The sequence below is a fragment of the Papaver somniferum genome, chromosome 6 (assembly GCF_003573695.1).
Source record: "Papaver somniferum cultivar HN1 chromosome 6, ASM357369v1, whole genome shotgun sequence".
Classification (NCBI taxonomy): domain Eukaryota; kingdom Viridiplantae; phylum Streptophyta; class Magnoliopsida; order Ranunculales; family Papaveraceae; genus Papaver; species Papaver somniferum.
The window spans coordinates 6,165,235-6,186,524 of NC_039363.1; the positions used below are offsets into that span (position 1 = coordinate 6,165,235).

The 21,290-nt window shown below is 37.2% G+C and overlaps 6 protein-coding genes across 6 annotated transcripts; 5 read left to right on the forward strand and 1 right to left on the reverse strand.

The window, feature by feature from the left end:
- Positions 1-752: 752 nt before the first annotated feature.
- Positions 753-1,631, forward strand: LOC113285371 (EPIDERMAL PATTERNING FACTOR-like protein 1). The gene is made up of 2 exons (XM_026534275.1): positions 753-1,070; positions 1,176-1,631. Exons 1-2 carry the CDS (start codon positions 921-923, stop codon positions 1,461-1,463), a joined length of 438 nt encoding a protein of 145 aa, XP_026390060.1. The 5' UTR covers positions 753-920; the 3' UTR covers positions 1,464-1,631.
- A 2,811-nt stretch (positions 1,632-4,442) lies between these two features.
- LOC113290389 lies at positions 4,443-5,303 on the forward strand. Its single transcript, XM_026539997.1, has 3 exons — positions 4,443-4,515; positions 4,692-5,230; positions 5,287-5,303. The coding sequence occupies exons 2-3, from the start codon at positions 4,717-4,719 to the stop codon at positions 5,301-5,303; spliced, it is 531 nt and encodes a 176-aa protein (XP_026395782.1). The 5' UTR covers positions 4,443-4,515; positions 4,692-4,716.
- Positions 5,304-6,819: 1,516 nt separating this feature from the next.
- Positions 6,820-8,196, reverse strand: LOC113290390 (protein ALP1-like). Its single transcript, XM_026539998.1, has one exon. It carries the CDS (start codon positions 8,194-8,196, stop codon positions 6,820-6,822), a length of 1,377 nt encoding a protein of 458 aa, XP_026395783.1.
- A 2,356-nt stretch (positions 8,197-10,552) lies between these two features.
- LOC113286793 (metalloendoproteinase 2-MMP-like) lies at positions 10,553-11,785 on the forward strand. The gene has a single exon (XM_026535409.1). It carries the CDS (start codon positions 10,620-10,622, stop codon positions 11,568-11,570), a length of 951 nt encoding a protein of 316 aa, XP_026391194.1. The 5' UTR covers positions 10,553-10,619; the 3' UTR covers positions 11,571-11,785.
- A 212-nt stretch (positions 11,786-11,997) lies between these two features.
- Positions 11,998-14,755, forward strand: LOC113286792 (haloacid dehalogenase-like hydrolase domain-containing protein At4g39970). The gene is made up of 10 exons (XM_026535408.1): positions 11,998-12,660; positions 12,745-12,789; positions 12,933-12,983; positions 13,072-13,146; positions 13,231-13,264; positions 13,576-13,631; positions 13,762-13,821; positions 14,096-14,155; positions 14,280-14,326; positions 14,421-14,755. Exons 1-10 carry the CDS (start codon positions 12,142-12,144, stop codon positions 14,467-14,469), a joined length of 996 nt encoding a protein of 331 aa, XP_026391193.1. The 5' UTR covers positions 11,998-12,141; the 3' UTR covers positions 14,470-14,755.
- A 1,855-nt stretch (positions 14,756-16,610) lies between these two features.
- On the forward strand, positions 16,611-18,413 carry LOC113286791 (7-deoxyloganetin glucosyltransferase-like). The gene is made up of 2 exons (XM_026535407.1): positions 16,611-17,218; positions 17,313-18,413. The coding sequence occupies exons 1-2, from the start codon at positions 16,711-16,713 to the stop codon at positions 18,254-18,256; spliced, it is 1,452 nt and encodes a 483-aa protein (XP_026391192.1). The 5' UTR covers positions 16,611-16,710; the 3' UTR covers positions 18,257-18,413.
- The last annotated feature ends 2,877 nt before the right edge of the window (positions 18,414-21,290 follow it).

The following is a 21,290-nucleotide window of genomic DNA, read 5'->3' on the forward strand; positions in this document are numbered from 1 at the left end:
CCTAAAGATAATCTATTTGCCTTGCTAGTACCATGTTTGCATTGAGCTCAATAATTTACTCCAAAACTTGCATTAAGCTCGATAATCTACTTGCTTAAAGTCTGTTAAGGTGTCCAAGTAAGTGGCAGACACACGCTACAAACCATCCACGACCCTTCCCTTCTCTCTTAATAATTCTGTCAAACTCTGAGTAAATTAATGGTGATACCTGCAGACAATGCCACGAATCAGCAAATTAAGCAACAAAAATATCAAAATCACATTTCAAGATCTCATTTCTATACGACGTACAGTAAAAGTTTCAACAACAAAAAACTAACCTTTCGGACATTTATTTCTACTTTTTTTCTTTGTTTCTCGCTGATAAAAAATCAGAGGTACTCTGTTTTCATGTACATCTTCTTCTTTCTCATACCCCATTACTGATTTTTTTGCTCTGTTTTTCCTTTCAATCAAATAAACCAATTTCTGGTTAACCCCTAAAGTTGATTCATGGGGTGTGTGGCATTGCTATGAGATTTCATCAATCAATCAATAACAGTCCCTGTCTGTTCCAATTGGTCCCACCACACCATCACCCTACTCTCTCTGTCTGTCTCTCCATTCCCAAATAATAATTTTGTTGTTTTTTTTCTCTTGTCTTGTGCTTTTCACTGTCCTCTTCTTCTCTGTTCAGCAATTTTGAGGTGAGACCACACCAATTTATGTCATTTCAAAGAATCTCCAACAACTCTCTCTGTTTATCTCTCGACTCTTTGCAACCTACTACTACTACTTATCTTTCCTTTCACTTGTAGAAACAGAGAAATTCTTTGATTCTCCAGCTTGGGATATATTTAAGTTTTACTACTTCAAACAGTTGTTTGATTGTTTCCAATGGTGATGAACAGATAAAATTGGTTATTCATCATCATCATGTCATGAGTAATATGAACTTATTAAATCCAGACTGCTTTCTTTTCTTTTCAATCACTGTTCTTCATTTCTTGTTTGCACCTGTTTCTTGCTTTCATCATAATCAACAACAACAACAGCAATGGCTGAATTCACCATCACAACCTCTTACTCAGGTAATTCTTAAGCTAATTTAAATCATGGGTTTTGAATTTGATTGACATTCATTTTGCGATTTTGGGTTTTAGAAATGAGTTTTCTTGATGTGATCAAATTTGCAGGGTTTTGTGATGGAAGATAAATCGAGATTAGGATCAACACCACCAAGTTGTTATAATCGATGTGACCATTGTAATCCATGCATGGCTGTTCAAGTACCAACACCAATTCGTGACAGATTTAGACCTGGTTTAAAGAAATTAGTTCCATTAATGAAGAAGAAGAAGAAGAATGAAGAAAAGAGTACTGAATCAGTATATTCAAAATCATCAACAGGTAATGATCAGTACACAAATTACAAACCCTTAGGATGGAAATGCAGGTGTGGAAATCACATTTTCAATCCTTGATTATTAATGGAGAATTTGTGATTAGATTAATAATTAATCTCGGATTGTTCTTGAGATTCTTTGAAGAACAAGATGCAGTAAGTCTTAGGATTATTGTACCGTTTTCATTACTATACTGTAAATACAGGGGATGTGTAAATAAAGTGTCAAGTAACATCTTATTTTCTCTGTTTTGTGCAACAATAATTTTAGGGTGCCCCTTAACAGTCTTAATGTATTGGATTCCTCTCTGGTCTCTACAGTCTACTGGTTAAAACTGGATTCTCTTATTGAGTCCATGGTCATCAGACATCATCACCCTTCTTATCTTCTTGGGATCATAAACTAGGCCTCATAATTCAATCCTCCTCTCTGAGTTACTGAGAAACTATTTCTGTCATGTGAATGGTAGGGCATTTGTTCATAGGTTTTTGATTCGTAGGTTCCTCTAAATTGTTTTAGCCAATTTTAGAGAAATTGGTGAATACATTGGAATGGTAAAGTCTGTTTGACCAAGATGCTGTTGTTGACCAAGGAGACATGTACTGTAGATTTCATTTATTGGTAGGCTTATAAATTTGACGGGACCAGGCTATTCCTCCTATATCCTTGCTGTTACTACCGACTCTTCTCTACTTTAAGACAGACCGTTAAATTTTGAATATGGAGGTTAAAAATGTCGTGTCTTTGTGGCCAAAGAACAGCGCAAGACCCGGAGAAAGACCATATCCGTTTCAGTGGTCTTGTTATTACGGTGGATTCGGCACTCACACAAGATTGCTAATAGGGGTACCAATTGTTTGGGGGTGCACCCTTGATACCCATATTAGCAGCCTTAAATAAAATAAAGAGTATATTGACTTTATCTCGTTGGAGGAATACATTGGTGGGTCAAAGGAAAAATCGTCAATGTGATGCAACCTAGACTCTAGATCCTAGAATTCAAGGCCATGCTCTCTGGGAAGTCTAATCAGAGCCTGCTTTCCCTAGTCTTAGCGGTGACATAATCCTTAAGAGAGTGAGCTATAAAAACTGCCCAATAGCATTTTAAGACATTACCTACATTTTCAACGCTGCTAAGAGCAAGGGTTATAGAGTGAGATCCTCGTTCACTATGAACGAGTCTCACCCATTTTGGTCTAATTTGGTGATGCTATACATAGTGAGTGAGTCTATTTCTCGCCATAATCACTCGCACATTTATTGGGACGAAAGAGTGCTGGAAAGTCTTCACTGAACGGTTGAAGTTCAGCTGCCCAAGCAAAACGGCTGAAAATGTGCCGTTTGAAGCCCATAAACGGTTGAAGATTTGTCGTTGCAGCAAAAAATAAGAGTAAACGGCTGAACATTAGCCGTTTACTGTAGTTTTCATCAAGGAGGCATAACATCAGCCGCCTGCGCACATAAATTTTCAAAAAAAAAAAAGTTACCGTTGCGCAATCAACGATTCTATTTTCCACTACATATACCGCACTCTCAACACAAAATTCACAACAACTAGTTTTCTTCTTCTCACAGTTTCTTCTTCTCGATTCTTCTTCTACCCAACTAGTTTTCTTTGTTTACAACTATGTCTACCTAAAAGACCACGAAACTTAGAAAGAAACAAATTATTTATACCACAGCGGAAGACATAGCAATTTGTGAAGCACATCTTGCAATTACGGGTGATGGTAGTGTAGGTGTTACTCAAAAAAGCAATCGATATTGGGATCGAATTATTCCTTTATTCGTAGAGAAAACAAAAGGTAATTCAAATGGTAGAGAAAAGGATAGTTTAGAAAATCGGTTATGCGCAATTAAAAAAGATGTGGAACAATTCGACGGAGTTCTCGGAAAACTCTTTCGAGGGAAGAGTGGTTGGGCACCCGAAGACTTGGTAAGTATTTTTATCTGTTGTTTTACTTATTTTGTTATGTTTGCATCGTAGATGATTCACGTTCGGATAGAGTACTTGAGGATTTATAAGGAACCGTTCATCCTTGATGCATACTATGAATTATACAAACACGAACCTGGTTATGATTACACAAAATTCACCGATTAACCACCAACCCGCCAACTCCACCGGTTGTAGTTGAAGATGTTGACAACAATGATGAGATGGAAGGCGGTACTCGTACAAATAATGCAGATGATGCTCAAACTAAGAAACAAAAGGGACATGGCAAGAAAAATCTCAAAGCATTAAAACAAGAAAAATATGATGGCACTTCTAGCGATTCGTTTGAGTCTATCTTTAGCGAAAGCAATGACAAATTCATAAACTATCTCAAAGAACAAGAAGCCGCTCAAGCATAACAAGTAATAAAAAGAGAATGAATGCCCGAGCAACGAAGAAAAGATAAAGTAAAAGAGCACGACGAAAAGGTGATGATGGCCAATTGGTCTAAGTTATCTCCGGTCGGGCAAGAATAACTTGAAAAGAAACAACAAGAGATACTTGAGAAGAACTCGAGTCAACAGTAGGTGGTAACGTTTATTGTTATTTTTTGTGTTCATGTTTTGTTTTCTATGTTGCAAGGTTTAATTAAAAGAAGGTTGTTACATTTTCCAAATTTTCGGACAGAATTTTCAGTCTGCACAACAGTCGCTCAAATTGCTCCCTAGCATTCAATACATTATGGAACTGAGCAAACTCAACCAATATGGAATCTGTTAAACTATATCGTATCTTGCATGTTACGATATCCAATATTCTGCATATAGTGTATAGTTATCCGGTAGTTATTGTGATATATTATGTTTCCTTTTTTGCCTGTCTGTAATCCTGTATAAGAGCATCTCCAACGCCACATCCTTATCCTATATATACGGATGGAAAAATAGACATCCTTTGCTGATCTGTATTCGAACTTTCCTTATATATAGGAAGTTCAAGAAAACCATCTCCAATCGCGAAAGTTTATGAGGAAGTGGTGTTACAGATGTCTTACATTGATAGGATGGGTAGTTTTTATTTTCTTTCGCGGGTAAAATAAAATTCAGTCCCGCCAGATTGTGATCTTCTCTATAAATCAGGGTGGTTCTTTTCTTCTTCTCCATTCACCACGAACTGCAAGTTTAGGTTTTGGTAAGTTTCTCCTTCTTTTTAATTGGTGTTGTTGTAGTATATTTGTTACCAGATGTAGTCCCTTGTGTCTTTTTTCTTTCTATATCAGTCAGATTGTTTTGATTTAAGTACACACAATATACTTGTGATTTTGTTTGTATGGAGTTCTGATGTGTTTTACTTTTGGTATGTTATAGATATATTGTTGAAAGATTGTAAGACATGGATCCTGCAAGTGAACAGAACAGGTTTGAATCTGAAAATGCCGCGGCTGAGGACTATAGTGCTACTGCTACTTCGTTTGATCCTAGTCCCTATATGTCCCACCAAAATCAATTCATCAATCCAACCCAATTTCAGTTTCCGTCCCATTTCCCTCACAATATTCATGGTAATTTAGGACCTGGCTATGGGTTTCAAAGTATGATGAGTGCTGCTGTTTCTTCGACACAACCACAAAGCTTTCCTCCTCCGCAAACACAGAATCATGTTTACCCTTCACAAGCACCGGACGTTGGCAATCAGTCCAAAAAGAAACGAAAAAGTAATCCTTCAACAACTCAATCAGCCAATCCTCCTCGGCGGATTTGGACAACTGAAGAAGACACTGCACTAGTGAAGGCATATCTATACATTAGTGTTGATGCAATAATAGGAAGGGAGAAGTCAGGTGGCACAATGTGGAATCGGATCTTGAAAGTTTGGAGAGAAAATATGGGAACTTATGATGAGGACCGCAATTCTAATGCTCTATCGTGCCGATGGGGTATCATACAAGCTGCAGTTAACAAGTTTCATGGACATTATGAATCACTCAACAGAAATCCGAAAAGCGGAACATCAACCGAACTTATGGTTTGATTCCTTAAACCTTTTTTAATACTGTTGTCACAATTATTGCTCATTACTGGTCATGATGTTTATAGTGACATTTTATATGTGTAGACACATGTTAAAATGTAAATGTTGTTTATGTTAAACATATAGATTTCTCTTTTATTTTGGTATTAGTATACGGCAGGGAGTAGAATGTATTTGCATACGACATGGAGTAGAATGAATGATGGAGTTTTTTGTTAGTGTTTCATCTAACTCATTTCCAATCTTTACAGAAAAGTCAAGCTTTAAAAATGTACAAAACGTTGGAGGGAACCACATTCAGGTTTGAGCATTGTTGGGAGGTTATGAGAAAAAATCCGAAATGGTATTCTCAGCAGCTTACAAAGCCTGGCTCCTCAAAAAAAGATAAACCAGTAGATGTCATCAATCTCGACACTCTAAAGCAACCAATTACATCAACTGAAGGAAGTGAGGACAACAAAAGTGAGGGTGTTCCTCGCCCAGATGAAGGAAGAAAGTTGAGTAAGGAGAATGCTAAGAAAGCCCATGAACAGAAGGGAGTGATTGGATTTTTGACCAGCTATCAGTCCACCATAGAGAAACAAAATGTGTTTAGCCAAAAAGAGTTGGAGCTGAAGATTGAGAAAGAGAGAAAAGAATTTGAACTTATGAAAGAGGATTTGGCTCTGAAAAAAAGGCTTACGAGCTAAAGGAAGAAGCTCGAAAGAAGAAAGAGATGATAGTAGAACGCATTGAAGAAGAACGCATCCTGAATAAGGACCTTGATAAAATGCAACAAGTTCTGAGAAAAGCTTACAAAATAATCCAGGCTCGTATACTGAAGAAGTGGAAAGAAGATGGGACTTTGGGGAATGATTCCGAGAGCAGCGACGATAGTCTTTGAGTTGTTTCTCGGTTCTACTAATGTTAATTGTTGGTTTTTATTAGGTTGTCATTCAACATTACAGCTGAAATGTTGTTGTTTTCTTTTGGGTTGTCACTCAGCATAGTATTTGAGATGTTGTTGTTGTCTTTTAATGTAGTAGCTAAACTTTGTGGTTGTAATTTGGCATAATAGTTTCCTTCTAGTAATTGACTAATTTATAATTATTTGCTTCTGACATGTTCCTCTAAAGAATTTTTTCTTACTCAAAAATGCAAGTGCTGGGAAGAGGGAAATAAAACATGATACCTGCTGACACACATCAAGGTTTATATGAACAGGAAAATAAAATAGATAATTATAGACTCCAGGATATTTGCACAGGTCACCAAAGAGATTCCAGAGAATTTGCTGCAATTTCTACGTCTTTTCTACAAGTACTGCAAAATAAACGCACATGTCAAACAAAAAATTTAGGCATACGAGAAAAACAAAAACAAAAGCAAAATGCAATTCTTTTATTAATGAAATTTACTACTTCCCTTAATCAAAGAAAGCAAAAAAAAAAACAGAAACAACAAGCCTGGTTAAATTACTGCAAACTAAACTTCTTCGCCCCCACAAAAGTCCCACATATGATCAATGAGATCAAGTTTTAATTGATTGTGAACCTCCTTATCTCGAATTTGTCTTAAACGACTAATCATTTTGGCGACAAGTAGTGAAGAGTCATGCTCCACCGTAACATTGTCAACCTTTTGGTACAACTCATAACGTTCTGGGTCAATTCCTTGTTCCTGCTCATTCTCAATGATCATATTGTGTAAAATTATGCAAGTCTTCATAATGTTTCCAAGGTCTTTAACTCGCCACATACGCGCTGGTCCTTTGATAATGTGCCACCTTGATTGCAACACTCCAAACGCTCTTTCGACATCTTTTCGCACGGCTTCTTGACGTTTAGCAAAGAATCTTTCCTTACGAGTGGTTCCATCAGAAATAGTTTGCATTAGTTTAGCATAAGAAGGATAAATTCCATCTGACGAGTAATATCCCATATCATAAATATTGCCATTTACCGTGTATTGACATGGTGGAGCAACTTCATTTACAAGATCGTCAAATAATGGAGACCGATCTAATACTGTAATATCATTATTTGTACCCGCCATTCCAAAAAATGCATGCCAAATCCACAAATTTTTCGATGCGACTGCCTCTAAGATAAGAGTGGGGACTCGTTTGAAACCATTAGTGTGTGTTCCATGCCATGCCGTCGGGCAATTTTTCCAATGCCAATGCATACAGTCAAGGCTGCCTAACATACCCGGAAATCCCCGCTCTTCCCCTTCTTCGAGTAACCGTGCAATATCATCTTCATTAGGTTTCCTCAAATATTGTTCTTCAAAAACACCGATAACAGCCTCACAGAATTTTTTTAGGCTTAATATGATGGTACTTTCACCCATTTGAAAATATTCGTCAAGAAAATCAGCACAACAACCATATGCAAGCATTCTTACTGCTGCTCCCATCTTTTGTAAAGGGCTAACAAACTTATTAGTTGCATTTGGTTTAGGTGTAAAGAAATCATCATACCTTGCAATGCCACATAAGATGCGGTTAAAGAGATGAGTATGCATCCTAAAGCGACGCCGAAAATGCTCCGACGGGTATTTTGAGTTTCCCCCACTAAAATAGTATCTAACAATTACCTCATGACGAGGCATTGTGTCACGAGGAATTTGTCGTCTTCCTGGAACAGATCCCCCATGAGGTCTCTTCAACATCGACATTGCTACAATAGCTGGCATATAACTTGTGAATGTGTCAGTCAGTCTCTTTGTTACTCTAGTTGATGATAACATATCATCCTCACGTCGTGCTTTCAGTAATCTTTGGTAGGTAGACGACTCTTCATCGCTGGATGATGATGATTCTTCATCTTTGGATGATGACCCATCAGAATCTGAATACATGGTTTGAAAATAGAACTGCAAAACAAGACCAAAAGATATTGGATTTGGAAGATTTAGTTAACAGGGATTAATGTTTATGCATATATAGTATCTCAAACTCTTAAAAATTAACCCCCTTCTATCTAACAAACTAACATAATTTTATTGGTCATGTTTTATGAATCTGAGATTTACATTGGCATGGACCAGGAATTTTTCCAAGTAAAACACCTACTAACATGGTCAATTAATGAATTGAAACATTCTACCACAAGTTTGTATAAAGGTTTATCAAGCATTTTATCAAACAATTAGAAGTAAGACTTAGTGAATCCGTTCCAAACTTAATCACAATGGATCAGCAGCCACAACAGATAAATTCCTTACAACATTAAGAATACAGCATAAAAGAATCCCATCCAAATTAAACCTTTTCTTAATGTATCTTTGATTTGGGAAGAATCGCACACAATTGGGTAAAAAATTGAAAGTCATCATTCACCAATTCAACAAAACAATCTAGTAACAAAATATTGCAAATATTAGGGAAATTGAGAAACTTACATTGCATGAACATCGGGTATCTTGAATTGGCTTATACTATCCTAGATTATAACACAATTTCAGATACTGATTTTGATTGATATGGCATAGAAACCCTTCTTCTTCTACTACTCATCTTCTCCATGTGGTGCTCTCGTTGTGTAAACCCATATACGAGATTTACTTACAGAGAATTGCAAACTCGAATTTGGCTTGTTTGGAGAACAAAAAATTTTTCAGACACATCTGTTTAAAACAAATTTGAATTTATATTATTGATGACATGGAACGATTAAATCCTCTAGGAGAACCTATGAAATCAGAGGATGGGCTAGAGGATTTAAGCCTAACCGTCGGCCACGTAATCTTCACATCTTCTCTTCAATCCCGTTGGAGATGGTTTTTGGGAAAAAGTAGCAAAATCCGTAAAAAAGGGAACCTAACATCCTCCCGTTGGAGATGCTCTAAGTTTTGTATTCCTTCATTGCTTGCAATATACATAAACCCTTTCATTAGATCTCTATGCCATGACAAACTCTGTCATGGTATCAGAGCTAGGTAAAATTCAATAATCCACTTCCGTTGCTAATCAAGTAAAAATCAAATCCTCAGTATCGTGATTAAGAAACCAAAAATCTATCTCATCTTTATCTCTCTCTTAAAACCTAAACCCTAGAATCATGTCGCGTGAAGAATCTCAACCCATCACTGTGAAGTTCGATGGATCCAACTATAACCATTGGTCCTTTCTCATGAGAAGTTTTTTAAAGGGAAAAGGCATGTGGAAATATATTGATGGTAAGGAAAAAAAGCCTGTAACTAGCACCAGTGGTAAAGACAAAGATGCTGAAACAATAAATAGCTATGTCTCTAATTTTCATAGCTCACTTAACACTGTCGCTGCCATTTTCACGATCCGTTTATTTGGTTGTGATTAAGAAGCTTGACGTTGAGCAGTTTTATTGTTATTTGGGCACAATACTCATGATAGAGTTGAATACTTGGCAAATAAATATGACAGTGGATGGTATAGAGTTGAATACTTGGCAAATAAAGATGATAGTCGATGGCACACAATGTAGAAGTCGTCGGTATTATTGCGGCAAACATCCAACTAACTTACTCTTTGACTGAAAGCCGAGGTGATGTTCTACTGTAATTATACTCACGAGATGTGGAGTTTATGGTCGTTGGGTTCATTAAGGGCCATTCATGAATCATGATACAATTGGCTTCTTTCTGATTGTAACAATAATTTGTTTATAGTGCGTTTCATTGATCAGTAAACTAATGTTGTTTTTGTTTTTGTTGGAGGTTAACCACATTCTTCCATCCATGGGACTCAGGAATCATGCAAGTATGCCGAAGTACAACAATTAAGGGCCTATGTCGATACCTATTTTCTTAATAGCAAATAGAACCAAAGAAATTTCCCAAAGAAAATAGCAAATAGAACCACATTGCAGTGAGCCACCACACAGAGTACTCATTTTCCTTCCTTTCAGGTCCACCGAAGCTTTATTTTCCACAAGATTGACGTCTTTCATGAAGTCTATATTTGGCACTATAGTTGACGTCTTTCATGAAGTCTATATTTGGCACTATATTGAAGTTCTAAACCCATAAGGACGGTAAACAGTCCCTCATAAAGTCTATTTGGCACTATATTGAAGTCCTAAACCCTTAAGGACGCAACGTAGACTATTTGGCACTATATGGAAGTCTTAACCCCCCTACGGACGGTTAACATGTACGACTGGTCAGTTGGTTTTTGTGAAATCATCTCCAACCTCCAGGTCATGTTGGGATCCTATATATATATATAGTAGAGACTGTCACAGAACCTCATCATCAAAACCTTCTTCTTCCTTGTTTTACACTTTCACCATTTTGAAGCCATAATGACAAACCCCAAAGCTGCGGCTTTATCCCCTTTCCAGATCGTATCCTTGCTATCTATTTTCATCCTAGCCATTTTTCCAAACCCAATCCTGTCCACAAAAAGTTCGAAAGGATTCGAGTTCCTCAAGAATCTGGAAGGATGCCACAAAGGTCAGACAGTTAAAGGCCTGCATGAACTCAAGCTGTATCTCAAAAAGTTCGGATACGCAGCAGATGTCGATAACCATACTGAGTATGAACATTCTGACAAATTTGATGACATTTTAGAAGAAGAAATCAAAACTTACCAACTCAATTATCATCTAAAAGCCACCGGAAACTTAGATGCCGAGACGGTGAAACAAATGACAGCACCCAGATGTGGATTCCCAGACATTGTCAACAGAAAAACTCCCATGGGATCAGGCAATAAGAAAGAGAGCTCTCTGCATACTGTTTCACACTTTACCTTCATCCCAGGAAACCCTAGATGGCGACGTTCAAAATCCCACCTCACCTATCGATTCAGCTCCACCGTCCCGGTTATTGACGTCAACACTTTGAGAGCTGTCTGCTCTAGTGCTTTTGCAAGATGGGCAGAAGTGACCCATTTTACATTTTCTGAAGCTGTTCATCAGGCTGATATTGTCATTGGTTTTCACCGTGGTGATCATGGTGATGGGATTAGGAACAGCTTTGATGGTCGTGGTAATACAATTGCTCATGCTTTTCCACCAGAAGATGGAAGGTTTCATTACGATGCAGATGACAAATGGAGCACTCATCCAGGCAGTGACGCTTTTGACCTGGAATCAGTTGCTTTACATGAAATTGGGCATCTACTGGGGCTTGGGCACAGCACAGAAAGGAATGCAGTCATGTTCTCATCCATCCAACCAGGATCGATAAAGCGGCAACTGTATGCAAATGATATTCGAGGTGTCCGCACCTTGTATGGTCTCCGCCCATAACTATTCTGATTACCCTGAATAATACTCCCTCTGTTTCTTCGGCTGAAATAGAAACAAGTTTATCGGATACTAGCAGGTAAGATAATATAGTAATGGTTTTGGTTATGAAATAAATGGTGGACTACTCTGTGCCACTGAGAGTGAATTATTTTGATATTGTTGTACTTTCTACATAAGAGAAAATAAATAAAGAGATTTTAATCGGCTTTTAATTATTTTGCACCGATCAACAAATTTCATGATAAGAAATCGGTACAAACTAATAGCGCTTTCGGATACAAATGTATTTATGACTTCTGCTTCTTCAATGTAGAAGTCAGAAGGAGAAGTCAAAAACCAAATTATTTTGACTTCTAACTTTTCGATTTTTAGAAGTAATTTGGGAGTGTACATCCCAACACCTTATAATTATTGCACATATCGTTAATTCGGTTGCTAATCCCAGCGAACTCAATATTCAAATGTAGATAACATTCATCTCTCCCAAAACCACACAAAAACAATTTTATTATTATTATCCCCAAAACTAACCATTTCAGAAACTCAAACTTTCGATTTCAGACGCATAAAAATGGCTGCATCTTCATCATCACTAATCCTCTCTCAACCCCTTCCACCAATCCACTCATCCAATTCCCATCGTTTGAAATCCTTCTTCCTCAGTGATTCTTTCCCCTCTTCTTCTTCTGCCTTCATTTCTTCTTCTAAATCTCTGTCTCATATACAGAAATTCTGCTCTGTTAGTACTAGATTTTCTACTAAGAAACCCTTTACTGTATCAGCTTCTTCTACTACTTCTGCTCTACAAGCACTGATTTTTGACTGTGATGGTGTGATCCTTGAGTCTGAACATTTACACAGACAAGCTTACAATGATGCATTTGCACATTTCAATGTTAAATGCTCTGCTTCGGATACTAAACCACTCAATTGGGATTCTGATTTCTATGATGTTCTTCAGAATCAAATCGGGGGTGGAAAGCCTAAGATGAGATGGTATTTTAAAGAGAATGGATGGCCAACTAGTTCAATCTTTGAATCTGCACCGGAAAATGATGCTGATAAAGCTACACTCATTGATACACTTCAGGTACATATGACTGTTTCTGTTCTTCTATTTTGCATAATAGGTGTTTGTGTAATTGACGCTGATGGATTGTAGTTTTGGTTGTAGGACTGGAAAACTGAAAGGTACAAAGAAATTATCAAATCCGGAACTGTAAGGAGACTTTAATTTGTTAAGTGTTTCATGCATTTTCAAGTTGAGTTGATTGATTTCTGCGTACTAACATACTAAAAGTCTGAAACCAGTACACAGTTGAATTGAAAAAATGAATGCAAAGCTGATGTTGTTATCACCAGGTTGAACCTAGACCCGGAGTTTTGAGATTAATGGATGAGGCCAAGACTGCTGTAAGACACTTTGATTTGCTGTGTGATACGTTTCCTGCTATGTATCTTGTTTTGCATCTTTTCGGCTTATTGGTATTTGTTGTTGTAGGGAATTAAGTTAGCTGTTTGCTCTGCAGCAACAAAAAGTTCAGTAATTCTTTGTCTTGAAAGCCTTATTGGCAACGTAAGTTCTGCGATCAACTATCTTGGTATTAGTTCTACACTTTACATAATATTGATGTAGGTTCTATCGTTTTACATGTTGTAGGATCGATTCAAAGGTCTAGACTGTTTCCTCGCAGGTACATCTTTGATATTAATTTTGTAATTTCTCTTTCGTGACATAAGAGTTTACTCTGAACTTGTGCTTCTACATGTCCTAAAGGACCTAAAGAAATGGATGCATGTTGCAATGCCTTGAGTTTTCTAACTTTTCTTAACTATCTTAGCATGATTTCCTTTGTTCGGTAGTGGCCAGTATTGGGGTTTGGAAATCACCAAACCCACGCTCACTCATGTCTAGAGTCGAACTCGTTCACATAGCTAAACATAAATGTCTGCATTGTCAATCTTAACAGAAGTGTATGACGAAAAATCTCTTGTATGATTTCAGGTGATGATGTCAAGCAAAAGAAGCCTGATCCGTCGATCTACATAACCGCTGCTAAGGTAACCTGTATAGAATTTTCTTTCCCTGAGCACCTCAAGCCTTCTCAACAAGTCGTGGCTGAAGTCTGGCTTAGTTCATTTTTCTCCATGTTTTGCCTACAAAAGCAGGATATTGTTTTCCTCTGTGCAGAGTTTAGGTGTTCTTGCGGAAAGTTGTATGGTGGTAGAGGATAGCGTAATTGGGCTACAGGTAAATCAACTTAACAACTCAGGGTTTGACTCTATAGGTTAAAATCATAATACATTCTTCAATCCTATACAAAGAGAACATGTGTTCATAGCTCATGTGAGATTTGACACCCTTAGCATTATTTCGATCTTACCATTTCTCGTTCGAGTTGTAAGACGTTTCACTTAAAGCCGCAGACGAGATTCACGTAGTTCATTAAGCTGCCTAATTGTGTTGTTTTCTATGAGTTAGTAATCTATGTCGACGGTTGAGCAAGTCTAATTTTTTTGTTTAGGCGGCAACAGGTGCAGGGATGTCATGTATAGTATCATACACGTCATCAACATCTAACCAGGTGAGAGCTTACCTCCTATAGCAGTAGTTATCATTCAAAACAAATGAAAATGCAGTAATAGTTCACACAATTTGAACCAAAAACTATGACGGACATTTTAAATTTTTCTGATGGTTGTTTATAGGATTTCACAGATGCTATTGCAATCTACCCTGATTTGAGTAACGTAAGGTAGGTAACATTCTCATTCTTTTGTATGGTTAATTGATCCTGAGATTTTAATAATTTCTTTACCATACGTTAAATGATTTTCTTCTTGATGCAGCTTAGAGAATCTAGAACTGTTGCTTCAAAATAGAGCAGTTGCCAAGTAATTTTTCACCACCTGAGATATGTGTACAAATTCTTTTCTGGGCTATTTCACGCAAGTTCACTCATTCTTTCCCTGGTATACAACAAATCCATGGTCTAATAAGTTTGCTCTCTTATCTTTCCTATAACTCAAATTATTACCTTGACACTTAGTAAACCGAGTTCAGGTTGTAAGTCGATCTGTATCTAAAGTGTTTTCAGTTCTTTCCTGAAAATGCAACTTTGACTGTAGTATGCAGTAGATGTTAAAATGCTTAAAAGACATCAATGTTCTTCATAATGCACAGACATGACCACAGAACAGTCCCTTTAGCTGCATTTGGGAATTCTTATGGCCAATTCCCCCCATAAGAACAGTTATACTACAAAACAACATTCAGAGATGGCCGGCATCACCCCTTAGCCTGTGGTACTTCATGTGAAGCCCCTGTTGGCTTGCCTGCCCTTCATGTGAAACCTGTAATCTTGCTTAGGTCGGTGGTCTGCCTGGCTTAGCCGTTTTTGACTGTTGCTTTATCATAATAACTTGGGCACCCAATTCAGAGCTCCAAAGATTCCATTCTGATAATTTATAGGTAGGTAACAAGAAACCAAATATTTGATTTGATTTTTTTTTTGTTTTCTGTTCAAAAAACGGAGAAAAAGAAGAAAAGAAAAGGAAATGAAATGATATAGAACCTTATCTTTGGTTCCACCAATTTCCAAATGATAACAAAAACTGCCCACATCTGTTGAATCCACACCTATTAACTCTGGCTCATGTCATTAATTATGTCATTTCCAAGTCATAACCGTCCATGGATTGTGGATCAAGCTCTAATTCCCATATTATCTTTTCAGTGATGCTATTTTCTTTAATGGAATTGAGTGATGCAACTGCAATGTTCCATAATTTGTATTATAATTAAGTCATCATTTAAAGTAGAAAATTCGAGAGAAGTCTTTAACCATAGATTTGTAAAACTGCGACTCAATAATCCATGATATTTACGACCAAGATCAAGTCATATTTTAACATATTTTTTTTTCCGATGGCCGTATAACTACTCACAATTAGATGATCTACAAGTTATGAATATGAATTCATTCCAAGGTACCAATTTTAATTACTGCACTCCACCAAACCCTATCATAGGATATTCTTAAAGGAAATGTAGTTGCCAATTTGCGGAGCTTTCAATTTTCGGTTGCAACTTGCAAGGTGAAGCAAACATCAGTAGGCAGCACATGCATATTTTTTTTTGGGACGTACGCATATTATTGATGCAGGGTGGTGGTACTACTGTAGTACCAGTACCAATAAATCTGCACAACCAGAAAAGGGAAACAACCTTTTCTGCACGATTGTACCTCTTCAATTACTCCTATTTATATTACCAAACTACTACGGCCACTTCCACATCCATTGGGAAAGTAAACCAGGCGGAAGACAACCTAACTAACCATGCAACGGCTGGAAGTCGATTCTGTGTGTGGGAGCATATTGTTCCTGTTTATCTTGTAATGCTTGCGCCAAAGAGAAAGGAAGAGCTAAATTTTCAGCATGTAAAATAATACAATTACTGGATATATACTCAGATCACTGGTATCATAACTCAATGACTATATCACTGAATCACTGTCATATTCAAATTTTACAAAACAATGTATCTATTTATTTTTTATTGTAATAAATTCTGGACGAGCTTCCATAATCGCCCACGTTTCTTGGTACCTAATTTGCAGGTATCATTCATCATCATCATAATGATCGATTATCCACAACTCTTGGGAATCACAATATTTACGTCTAACAATTTACTTCTTAACATTCAACTTATTTTTTGTTGTTATTGTTGTGCAATAATAGAGTACAACTACTTTGACATATCTTCAAATCTCCAATATATTGGAAATGAAAATCAAAAGATAATGACACTATTTTAGACATCACGATGGCTAAGCCTTAGCTTGATTACAGATAACATTTTGGTGGTAAAGACAAAAAAATAATATCACCAAACCAACACAAAAAACAAAAGGCACTTGCTAATTTGGTCCATAGTCAAAACAAAACAAAGTACACAAACCAATTGCCTTTAGCCTCCTCATTTCATTCAAAGACGTAGACAAATTGAATCAGCTGCCGTTCTTTTCTTACCTATCCCCACTGTCACACCCTCCGTATAAAAACACACCTCTCCAACACTTGAAATGCAACACAATTCCAAAGCATTTTGAAGAGAGAAACCTAGTTTAGAGAAATGGGTTCTGCAAGTCAAGTTACAGCGCATGTGGTTTGCATACCATATCCAGCACAAGGTCACATAAGTCCAATGCTAAAACTAGCAAAACTTTTGCACAACAAAGGGATTCATATCACTTTTGTCAATACGGAATTCAATCACAGACGTTTAATCAAGTCGAGAGGGTTTGATTCCGTTAAAGGTTTACCTGATTTCCAGTTCCATACGATTCCAGATGGATTACCACCAACTAATGTTGATTCAACACAAGATATTCCTTCTCTCTGTTTTTCTACCAAGAAAAACTGCGGAGTTCCGTTTAGGAATCTCTTAACGAAGCTTAATGAAACACCCGGTGTTCCTCGTGTTAGTTGTGTGGTTTCTGATGGGTGTATGAGTTTTACGCTTGCAGTTGCCAAAGAATTTGGTCTCCCAGAGTACTTGTTCTGGACTACTAGTGCTTGTGGTTTCATGGGTTATCTCCACTACCGTCATCTCCTCGAAAAAGGTCTCATTCCGCTCAAAGGTACGCAATTTCATCGAAAACCCGCATTTGCTAGGATTAATTTCGAGTTCATATAGAGAAAGTTCAATGTTAATGACATTTTTGTTTCTTGCAGATGAGAGTTGCCTGAAAAATGGGTACCTGGAAACTGTAGTCGACTGGATTCCGGGATTTAACAATATCCGGCTAATGGATTTTCCAGCTTTCCTAAGAACAACTGACCCAAATGACAAAATGGTTGATTACATTCTCGGCGAAACAGAGAATGCAACAAAATGTGCAGGTATCATCTTGAACACATCTGATGAGTTAGAGAAAGATGTAGTAGATGCAATGCGGTCCGGGAACTTATCGCTGCCTCCTATCTATACCCTCGGTGCTCTTCATTTACTTACTAATCAAATTCAGCAAACTGATGAGATCAAGTCTATTGGGTCTAATCTATGGAAAGAAGAACCAGAATGTCTAGAATGGCTCGACACGAAACAACCGAATTCCGTCGTGTACGTGAACTTTGGTAGTATTACTGTCATGACAACACAACAATTGGTTGAGTTCGCATGGGGACTTGCTAACAGTAAGCAAACTTTCTTGTGGGTTATTCGGCCGGATTTAGTCCAAGGTGATTCGGCAATGTTACCAACCGAGTTCGTCGAAGAAACAAAAGGAAGATGCCTGTTCCCAAGTTGGTGCCCGCAAGAGGAAGTATTGAACCATCCATCCATAGGTGGGTTCTTGACACACAGTGGTTGGAATTCAACTCTAGAAAGTATTTGTGGTGGTGTTCCTATGGTTTGCTGGCCATTTTTCGCGGAACAACAAACAAATTGCAAGTATACTTGTGTTGATTGGGGAATTGGATTGGAAATTGATAACAATGTGAAGAGAAATGAAGTTGAGGAGTTGGTGAGAAAATTGATGGAAGGTGAAGAGGGTAAGGAAATGAAGAACAAAGTCATGGAATGGAAGAAAAAAAGCGCAGAAGCTGTTGCACCTGGCGGCGCATCCTCTGTTAACCTGAACAAAATGGTTGACGAAATTACTAAATTCCACTGCTAAACTATCAATTAGTGTTGCATTTTTAGAATATGTTTAGCTTGGATTTTAAGAAGACCAGTTTCCCAATGGTTTGATTTTTTCTTTTCATTTTTTTGTCTCTGTGAGAATCATCATTTGCTTAATAATAAAAAGGGAAGGTTGATTGTGAAGGTGCAAATTCTCTGTTTGGATTCATTTACATTTCAAAAGTTTCAAATAACCAAGTCCTTTGATCCTTTTTGAGATCTTTGTTTTCCTGGCCAGCTTGATAAGGGTGTTTAGATACATTCCAGAAGTTTTCCGACTTTAATGTCGAAAAGCTAGAAATTAGTTTTAGAAACTCAATTTCAGAGCATATTCTGGAAGTAAAACTATCAAATTTTTTTTTTAAATAAATAGTTTTTTCTTTTGACTTGAGAGAGTTTAGATGCACCTTTTTTTGATTTAGAAAAGTCAAAAGTAAACTGGATGACATAATTTACTTCTAAAAACAAAAAAAATACCACTTATTGTAATGGCAAATATAGAGAGGATAAATAGGCGGAGAAGTTGATTAGGGTAAACAGTGTTACATAAATATATTCCTTTATATATAAGTAGGATGAAGACCCTAGACACTATATTGGGCCGCACATCCATGGTTACAAGTCCTACAACACTCCTCCTTGTGCGGTCTAGTAGAACTTCATATGCAGTGCTTCACATTTATTGCTTCGAACATAGTTCTTCAAATATCGTCATCTCCTTGATGACTTGTGCGTAAATCAATTGCCTAATTAAAACTTTGACAAGGAAAAACCCAGTGGGATAGAACCTTAGTACAACTCTTCACATATAGTACATCACATGTTGTCTCGTACTTTACATGTAGTTCATCACATGCAATACGATCTTCAAAGATCGACGAGTCTAAGTTAATTTCCTCGTTAAAACTTCGTCAGGGAAACCCAAAGGGACAAAACCGGAACTAAAGAAAAAGAGTACAACAGTACGCAAACGTAGAATATAGTTAGACCCGAATACGTTGCCTCATTAAAACCTTGACAAGGAAAAACCAGTGGGACAAAACCTTGACGAAGGGAAAAGAGTACAACATGACAGATGCAAGTAAAGGTGATTTGTCGCAGATGATCACTTTGCTCCGTTGAAGTTGACTAGTTGCTTCACAGCTCCTAAGGCAGAAAATCATCGTGGGAAAGACAATAGCCTTAGCTGGGAAATTACATTACCAGTGTTTATTGTTGTCTCATTAAAAACCTTTCCGAGTAACAAAACCCTGTAGGAAAAAGCAACCTCGGTGAAGGAAAATAGTTCAACACACTATTAGATGCTCCCCCTGATGTCAGACAATTTTCATTAGTCTAATGTAGTTAGAAGAAGTTTATCACACTTTACTTTGGTGATGTGAATGTTTGTAAGACCTTGTTGTTGATTCTGGAAGTTATCTCCCCGTGATTACTTTCAGAGTTATTCCAGAAAGTTCCTTTAGTCATGTACTTTTCAAAACTGAATATCGGTAATGACTTAGAAAATAGTCCACCATATCCCCCCCTGATTATTTTCGTTGGAGAAGAGATTATTGTTCCTTCATAATCAACAACTTTTGGTTTGCAATTTCATTAGCATTCCTTTTTATGTATTTGTAGGGATAAAACAAATTTATTTCAATGATTATTTTTAAGTACATGATTACGTTGGCACTGAGCTATATCTAGCTAACAAGTTCCATGAGGATGCAAAATTTTATCGAGTACATTATTATACTAAGTACATCACCGCGTCTATTGTACTTAGATATAGGAATTTCATTTCCCAACACATCTTCGTCATCTTCTTTTAGAATAAATGATCACTTACTTACATTTGAACCTCGACTAATCATGGGAGTGCCATCAGGATGCATGTGTTTGTTAAATTTCCTGAAAACTTTAGACAAATGCAAACTGGTGGGATAATATACCACAAGCTCAGTATTCGATCGAGCTTTCCCCAGATTTTTCGTCTCAAATTCGGATTTCAAATATCTTTTAAGGTATCTTATTACATCAAGAGTACCCATCATGTATGTACCATCGACATAGATAGCTACAATTCCGTATGAGGAACTTTCTTGTGAATACACAAGGAAAAATAACTTACTTGTCTATCACCCCAAATAAAATAGTCACTTAGACGGGTATACCGCATCCACCTGATTATTTCAATCTATAAGTGAGCGTTATATCTAACTGTAAATGCACTCTGTGGTTTAGAGTCATTTGATTTGGGAAATAAAAGGTTATCAAGTACTTTTGTAAATATTTATTATCTCTTGATTCTTTCAGAGATACGTAACAACCACACATACATATGCTGCATTTCAATTCCTTTTGAAATTACAAGCTAACTAATTTCAGGGCTTTCTAAGAAACCTCGTGCCACAAGGAGAGTCTTGATACTTTGAGACTTCATTCTTCCCACTGTGCTCTATGAAAAATAATCATGTATGTCCCATAGGCTTTACACTTGGTTGGTTAGCACTACCACTCCATATACCCGTATATTTGTCAAAGAAGTAAGTTCTACCCGGATTGCGTAGGCCAAATATGTTATTTATTTGAAATTAATCAAAACAGAGCGTGGTTCGATCTCATTGTGCTCTACTTCTGGAGCAACTATTTATGGATTATATCATCACTGCGCACACATGATCCTTCCATTGACTCATGTGCATATTCATAATCCGTCAGGATTTCATTGTTCTCTAGAATCATTTAAAACTTCGGAGCGTCCTCCTGTATTGATTCATGGACATAGTCAGAGTCAATAAAATGAGGTGATTTCATTAATGATACAAATTAGGTTGTTCCTTACTCATCTACTTCCTTTCTAGGTGAGTATTGATTGAACCTGGTGGTCTCTTCATCTTCCTTTGTAGAGCCACGACCTTAATTACACTTCCACCAAGTGTAGTGACAACACCTTAGTCTATGGTGTACCCCATACTGAGGATTTCTAACCTTGAAGGATTATTTGCAGCTGGTATGTCTGATCTTGTCACGTAGATATCAGTGTA